The following is a 7,759-nucleotide window of genomic DNA, read 5'->3' on the forward strand; positions in this document are numbered from 1 at the left end:
AGTATAAATACTAGCTATTTAGAGTACTAGCTAGAAGGGGAATTCAAATAAAAATAAAATATTATAGGCATTAGAAATCTCAGGATATTAGGTCGGGTTATAGGAGTTTTCAGTGTATTTATCAAGGTTAGAGTCGAAAAAGTTAGACAGGATTCCAGCAGAGAAGAAAAAGCAGCTTGAAACCCAAAACTTGGGCCTTGGCAACTATAACGTGCGCGCAACGAAAATGCAGTAAATTCAAACACTAGGTTCCCTTATCGAGGGTTCTTTAAGTTTATATTTTATATATTTACCTTAAGATCTAAAGAAGTTTAAAAAAATAAGAAATTATTAAATAGAAGTATACTAGATATAGAATAAGAGTAATAGAATCAGGCTCTGTATATAAATACACAAACCTGCAGATATACTTGCTATAAGTATTACTATAGGTTACTGAGTCAGAAAGAGTATAATAGAGAAGAAGGCTACTTGCTATTCCACGGTGCTGTATATACATATATAGGGAACAAGGATAACATATTGAGAATGCAGGACGCGTCAGGCCTCCATTTGCCACTCGTAACAGGCCTGCTCCCACTGATCACGTTTAGCTGAAAGGCGAAACGGCCCCGTTCCCAACGCGAGGCTGTGCAAACCTCAATGATCACCAAAGGCACCATCATTCGTGTCCCACGTAATGCAGATCTGCCTCAGGAAACGCTTGGCTATAGACAAACGACTCTGCTTTGGCTTTGGCAAAGCTAGCGAATTTCTTCTGATCAACCAAAGTCTGCGAGTGAGCAACGCACGCCAGTTCAAAGCGTGCCATGAGTATCTGTGAAATGCGCAGTCCTGGAACAACAAAGCTTTGGTGTACACGTATGAACACGTAACCAGAGTTTAGACGACAAAATCTCAGAACCTAAGGTGGCCAACCCAGGTAGCCACGTATATCCAGAAAGGAAAACACCTAGCAGCCCAAAAACGGAGACCGTGGGAATGCGGGGACCTTCTCTGGGTAACCGTGAACGGATACAATCCGATCAACGCCTATCGATCACCATGCAAGCCGACAAGTCGCACAACAAGACTCCTGCTCAATTTCAAACCTCTACCCAATTGCATACTTGCAGGAGACTTCAACGCCGGCAATAAACTATCGGGGTCGACTGATTCGACTGGCTCGGGGTCGACTGGCTCAACTGGCTCGGGGTCGACTAGCTCAACCGGCTCGGGGTCGACTGATTCAACCGGGTCTGGGACGACTAGCTCAACGGGATCGACTAAAGCAGCTCAAGCAGCTCAAGTTGATAAAGATGTCAAAAATTTAGAAGCGGAAGACGGAAAAGAGGAGCAGACTAGGAAGGATAAAGAGGCTGAGAAGACTAGAATAGAGGAGAGGAGGAAGGAGGAAAAGGATCTGAGGCTGCTGCAGTAATGACGTATTGCGCAAATGAGATCAGGAGCTGCACGGAAGGCTCTTCTGGACGCCATTGTGGATGCCTGTTCTTATCGTGGCTTAGGATTTTGGTCGGATCAGAATACTCGAATGCCCTCCTGAAATAGGCTGAGGGGCATGCCAAAGCCAACCCGGCGGCCAGCAGTGGCCTCCGACCGACGTTCGACAACATGGCTATCTCATCATGAGAGGGGCCAATGAGGGCGATGATGGTCGGCATGACGCCAAGCAAGACCTGAGCGCTAGTCATGCTCCCCTTGAGATACTCAGAAGTGTGATCGAGGATGCGGTCAAGGAGTGGTTGAGTAAGAACGGTGAACTTGTCGCCACCGGCTAGGTAATTGATGTAGGAATGGTTTTTGGCGCCGGTCTTGTAGTTGTTGTACTCGTTGGTGCAGTTGACCTGCGTGATATTGTCGAAAATTCATCCATACTGCGGATACCAGTGTTTGAACTGTTCAGTGGACGTTGCAGCGCTAGCAAAGCCGACCTTTGCAGCCCAGACAAGGAGAAAACAGAGAAGGACGTGTGGTTTTGGGTATTGGAGGGACATGACAACGGTTGTCAGTAAGTAACTAGAGAACACAACTAAGTTTTAAGGGGGCGGCAGTTGCGACGACCGGGGCGCAGGATTGGGTTCAATGATAGACTGACGTTGAAGTGGCTTCAGAAGCTCCTGGGGGAAGTCACAGACTTCTTAAAGCCTTCAGACCAATCAGGCTGGCGCTTAAGTGTCGGTCTTTTCAGCTTCGAGTGGGCTGAGTTCTGTGAGGGTGAGTTGACTGAGCGAATAATAGCATAAACAACTTGCACCTTCATGCAAGGGCGAAATTTGACCGTCTGATTGCGTCCCCTCTGACGAGGCTGGCGGCTGCAACCTGGAGCTGAAGTTGCTGGAACAAAGCGTCGTGGTAAAAGATAGTAATCGCTCCGCCCAGGCCTGAACGCCTTATTGCTTGGCAACTGCATTTTGATCCGAAGCCCTACAACCGATTTAATAATATCAGGCTCTGGAGGAGGATCTAGTCTGAAAGGTGTTTTCTTGGATGTCAGAGACACAGATCCGCCACAAAATAGGTTGAGCTTCAACTCTGAGCTATTTAGTATCAATAATATTATAATGTGTTGCAGTCTTGTATTGAGCAGAAAGGCCTACTATCAAGCGTCGAGGAAACAATTTCATCTATAATTAGAAGCTCGCGCAATACCAAGACCAGGCAAGCCAGCAAGCAAGCTACATCACATCACAGCGCATCCACAGCTAATAATTGCCACCGGTTGGCCTAGCTGTATTGTATTTTGAGTCAAGGCCTCAACACACTCCGAAGGGTCAATTGGACAGCCCAGTGCCCGTCGCTGCACATAGTGCGTCCCAAGGATCACGGCGACGTTGTGGCCCTAGGACCAGACTGGCCCACAGAATACCGAGAGCATGCCGCGAAAATGAGCAGATATCTTCAGACAACACTGTCTCTCATTAACAATAGTAATGGACAACCTATCGATCCGCAAGGCGTGAAATAATCAGGACCTTCTGCTACGCGACCCTGGGTGAGCGCTACATTCAGGAACCAATAATCACAATTTAGGAATCGAAACACAGACACAATAAAGGGTGGACCTCAGCAAGATGCACGTTACCACAGGCTGGGCCCTCAATAAGTTCATTTAGTTAATGCAGTAGATTAATTGGTATCCATTAAATGACTAGCGTAAAATAACTTAAGACAAGTTTGATGCTTTCAACCGCCCTTTTACATACCTACAAAGAATGTAACACTATCTAGCATTGTCTCTCAGATGTCTTACCTAGAAGTGTTACACCAGGTCCAAAACGACTAGAGAATTGCTTAGGGCTATCAATACCTGATGGGTCCTGTTGGGAACCTCGCTCATTTCGTAGAGATTTTATATGCTCCGTATCTAGCTGTGTGAGAGCTGCAATAGACTTTTGCACGGTGTCATCCGTCACCTGTCCACCAAAATGTCGTGAGCGATCGGTGAGGTTGAGCCGCCTAGCTATGACGAGTTCATTGACTGTTGAAACTGAAAAGGCGTAGCTGTTGTCTGCCAGAGTGATATCTTCGAAGACGTTACTTCGCTCATTGGCTGATTCGCCAGCCTCGGACACGATCTGTATGCACTGGGTGATGCTTTCTCTGGTCTGTTGGAGGCGTGCAAGTTGTTCAGCAACGGGTTCGGAAAACGCGTCGTTTAAACGTATGGCGTCCAGTTGGCGGCTAATAAGAGCCTCGTGAGTCTGTAGACGAGCTACAAGAGACGTGATTGTGCCCCTGGCTTCGCCCAGACTGCTCTTGACGTATTTATATGCCGACGGGCGTTCGGAAAACTGCAGATGCTCCACAGAAACTGTTTCAAACTTCGCAATCTGAGCAGACAACTGAACACACATGTTGAGACCTCGCTGAGTGCTCTCCTTTTCGTCCATCATTGCCTGCCATTCAATTGCAACATCATCGACAGCCGTGGCATCCCCGGCCTGGAGGCGGTCAATCTTTTCTTGCAGGTCTTTCATGTGGGCATTCAGGTCGATTGTGGTATCGCAGATCATGTCCTTATAGTCTTCGAGGACCTCAGGTGGTACAGCAGCGATACGGCTGCGGCGATGACAATGTAAGTCTAAGTGCTGAAGAAAAAGAAGAGTATATCTTTAGAGTCACTTACAGGTTTGCATTTGCTAGAGCAATGTTGATAGTGGCCTTATGTGCAGCTAACATAGCCTTGAAGTCGTTGATATCTCCCTGAAGATATTTCTGCTGGATCCAATCCCGCAAACTCGGCCGTGATGTGTCGCTGGAATATTTCGTACATCGGGCAATGATTTTGCCGTACTCCTCGCATGCGTTACCACAGCGTTGAAGTGGACCCTCGAGGGCTTCGAAGTCGAGAGTTGGATTGCTGGCAATTGTCTCCAGGAGTGAACTCAACACCCCAGTCAGGTCGCTCAGTTCCCCCTTGAGCGCTCGGGCGTCCTTGTCCTGGCTCTTCATGCTACGGATGTTCCCATGGAGAGTCATGATAGCCTTGAGGGCGAAGCCCCCAACTGCCAAAACGCCGCTCGATATGCTGAGCGGGTCCATGATGTAGAGTACGGCAAAGCAGTGCCAATTGTGAATTTGAAAGCGGGAAGTGAGGGATCAACGCGGTATGTGGTCATGAAGGGACCTTGATGGGACTGGCGTGACACCCGCCTTAAATGTCTTCAACCGCTCTCATGGTGGGCGGTTAATGAAACGCATTATCGCCACCTGTTGGGCGGTGATTGGTCAGAGCAGAGCAGGGCCGCGATAGGGGATCCACTCGACGTCTTCAGCGGCGTATCGCCGTGATCTGTTTTTAGAAGACAGGGTGAAACCGTGAGCGTTCTATTTACAGGTGAGGCTGGCAGGCAGAAGTTCGTCTGTAGTTGATATGACTTCCTACGGTGCGAATGCCAAGAGGCCCTGTCCTCCTGCAAGCTCCCTTTGCGCAACGCGAGGCCAAGATAATCCCTCGCGTCGCCGTCGCCGCCCGTGGCGCAACGAGCCAATAGGAAATAGGTAAAAGTCATCACTTTTGCGCGCGCCTACGTCAGAGGCCACCAAGTAGCGCCTCCTAAGTTGGCCACCTCCCCAGCCAGATCTGCGAGTGATGTATAGTCGCCTCTCCAGCAGCGATCCGTTATTCTATCCGATTCCACATCAGATAAATCGGGGAACTTCATCAGGGTCAAGAGTCTGACGGCTGCATTCCCCTCAATATCCTCGTAGAGCTCGAAGCCTCGAGTCAGGTCGTATAGAATTGGCCCAAAGGTGAATTGCTCGCTGGTGGCCCCATACGTCCCGAATGTTCCTCGTTGAGGACCAGCCTCGGCGCCTTGTATGCGAGCCCAGGCCGGCGCATTGCCCAGATTTCTTGACCCAATTAGGGTGTAAAATACCCATGGGTTTCCCACTATGGGCTACCCATGGGTACTCAAAATGTTAGCTTGGGTACCCAAATTTTAGTGTGGATACCCGTGGGTAAATTTTCTTAGAGCCTGATCGGCCAGAGGATTATGATAATTGTTGGATCCGTTACGGTCAATTCGATCAAATGGATAGGGATCAATGCAGTGATGATGATGTTGATGCTTGCTTGTTCCGGTCATCCGGATCGGCCGGAAGAGGGGTTATCAGACCCCCCTTCTGACTGAGGTCAGGATATCAATCTATCAGAGGTTTCGTTATACAGGGTCACAATCCAACAATAATCTGAAATAAGGGTGGATAGGGTCCATAAATATATCCGACTTGCACAGTGAGGCCGATGTACCGTACTAGTCCCTATCAGTAGGTTGTACAAAGAGGGGTTGATAAGGTTCTCACCGCCTTCCTATTCCGACTGTACCACCTTGAGGCGAGGCTGTAACGGAAGAGGTAGTAGTCTCGGCCCCAGCTATAACCTCATCATCTCTATTACCGTCAGCTAGGATATCTTCCAACGACAGCAGCGCCGCCAATCTACTTATATATATATTATATACCAATGCTAATATCCCCGTATATCCCTTTGAGTGTCGTAAGCCTCCACCTCCGTACCTAGCCCCACAGAGCCCTTCAAGATGTTGATTGACCCAGAGGAACCTGTGGCAATAGCAATTACGGTCGGGTTTGGCACTATTCAGTGTAGATCTTCATACCGCCCTAACGTGGACTAGACTTCTGCTGCCACCAAATTTGGGTGACTGCTTAAGTACCTCTTAGATGCCTTTCGTTAATTGGCTGGAGTTCTATATACGGTATGGAAGTGGAGGCTTACGATACTTAAAGGGATACAGTATATATAGCAAGCTTAATTGCTATTATATTGCCTGCTTTATTACTAGCTTCTAGCTGTATAACCTAAGTAATAAGCTTTAATATTAAATTATAGTTTATAGTATTATAGTAAATATATAAAATTAATTAGTAGGTAGATATAACTTTAAGCTTTTTTAAATTCCTCTAAGAAATCTATAATAAGAGTTAGTTAAAGTTAGAAAAAAAAACCTACTTAAAAAGAATTATAAATTATATTATTTTATAATTAAAAAGTATATATTTATAAATTTTATTTAAATATAATAAAATAATTTTATATTATAAAATACTTTATCCCTCGATAAGGAAACCTAGTATTTAAATTTACTGCATTTTCATTGCGCGCACGTTACAGTTACCAAGGCTCAAGTTTTAGGTTTCAAGCTGCTTTTTTCTTCTCTGCCGGAATCCTATCTAACTTTTTCAACTCTAACCTTAATAATTGCACTGAAAACTCCCACGACCCGACCTAACGCCCCGAGATCCCCAACGCCCATGATGTCCCAAGTCATTCGAATCCCCCCTCCCCAGCACCCTAGGTAGCTAGCATCCGTACCAGCCCGACGCAGCATAATAACTCCCGGAACTAGGGGTTGTATTTTTCACAGCTAATTTCTACGAGGAACTTTTGGCCCCTATTGTTATCGGTATTTTTAATATCATCAGCCAGGTTATATAATACGCCCATTTCTATCCGGATGAATATAATGTCGATACCGGTAGCCTGACTTCCCTGCAGATTGGCTCTGTTCCTATCGTCAAGAAATAGACTGCATCTAAAAATAGCTAACGTAATTCTTTAGTTTCTATCTAGGTATTCTAGGTGGTGTAGTAAGAGGTCTAGGAGGTTTCTTTTTCTAAGGAATTTTAGATAGTTATCTAGCTTATATCTTTCTCTTTTGTCTTAAAGATTTTAATAGAATTCTATATTATGCTGGAATCTAGATTTATATTTCTAATATATAGGGATATATATAATAAGGGCCTTATAATTAATAGCAGTTAATATAGTAATAAGTTATTTAGATGAAATTTATTAAGATAGAATAAGTATTAGAAGGGAAGTTAGTTTTTTAATAATAGAAGATGTTTCTTTTATATTTTATTACTTAAAATAAGATTACTATCTTAAGATTATTAATTATAGATAGTAAGATTATTAATTATAAATAGTAAGATTATTAATTATAGATAATAAAGTTAAAGTTAAAGAGATTAAATAGAAGCTTTAAGTAGAGATTAGTAGGTAATAATCTTATTATTTAGTTACTATTTCTTCTGGTACTGGATATAGCTCTTATTATTTATTCCTATTATTTAAGATTACTATATAGCTTTAATTTATTTAATAATATTAAGTAAAGCTAAAAAAACTAAATAAAATACTTTATATTAAATATTAAATATATTTATAAATAATTTATTATATAATATTAAAAACTAGCTTTTTAAGAAATTTTTATATAAAAAGTATTAT

At 44.2% G+C, this 7,759-nt stretch overlaps 3 protein-coding genes across 3 annotated transcripts; 1 reads left to right on the forward strand and 2 right to left on the reverse strand.

Moving 5' to 3' along the window:
* Positions 1-1,625: 1,625 nt before the first annotated feature.
* Positions 1,626-2,965, forward strand: BGZ61DRAFT_488334 (uncharacterized protein; the record flags this gene model as incomplete). Its single annotated transcript, XM_046250098.1, has 4 exons — positions 1,626-1,746; positions 1,840-2,008; positions 2,072-2,214; positions 2,751-2,965. The coding sequence occupies 4 exons, from the start codon at positions 1,626-1,628 to the stop codon at positions 2,963-2,965; spliced, it is 648 nt and encodes a 215-aa protein (XP_046092802.1).
* A 156-nt stretch (positions 2,966-3,121) lies between these two features.
* On the reverse strand, positions 3,122-4,622 carry BGZ61DRAFT_470127 (uncharacterized protein). Its single transcript, XM_046248040.1, has 2 exons — positions 4,127-4,622; positions 3,122-4,059 (listed from the first exon to the last, which is right to left on the reverse strand). The coding sequence occupies exons 1-2, from the start codon at positions 4,540-4,542 to the stop codon at positions 3,225-3,227; spliced, it is 1,251 nt and encodes a 416-aa protein (XP_046092803.1). The 5' UTR covers positions 4,543-4,622; the 3' UTR covers positions 3,122-3,224.
* A 405-nt stretch (positions 4,623-5,027) lies between these two features.
* Positions 5,028-5,366, reverse strand: BGZ61DRAFT_377085 (uncharacterized protein; the record flags this gene model as incomplete). The annotated part of the gene is made up of 1 exon (XM_046242569.1): positions 5,028-5,366. A coding segment is annotated over one exon (339 nt), but the record flags the coding sequence as incomplete, so codon positions are not given.
* Positions 5,367-7,759: the final 2,393 nt, after the last annotated feature.

This window comes from Ilyonectria robusta (genome assembly GCF_021365365.1).
Source record: "Ilyonectria robusta strain PMI_751 chromosome Unknown BGZ61scaffold_201, whole genome shotgun sequence".
Classification (NCBI taxonomy): domain Eukaryota; kingdom Fungi; phylum Ascomycota; class Sordariomycetes; order Hypocreales; family Nectriaceae; genus Ilyonectria; species Ilyonectria robusta.

Coding starts and splice junctions, on each gene's coding strand:
- BGZ61DRAFT_470127 (XM_046248040.1), bottom strand. CDS start 4,542: ATGGACCCGCTCAGCATATCGAGCGGCGTTTTGGCAGTTGGGGGCTTC. Junction 4,060..4,126: donor GCTCTAGCAAATGCAAACCT/GTAAGTGACTCT, acceptor TCATCGCCGCAG/CCGTATCGCTGCTGTACCAC.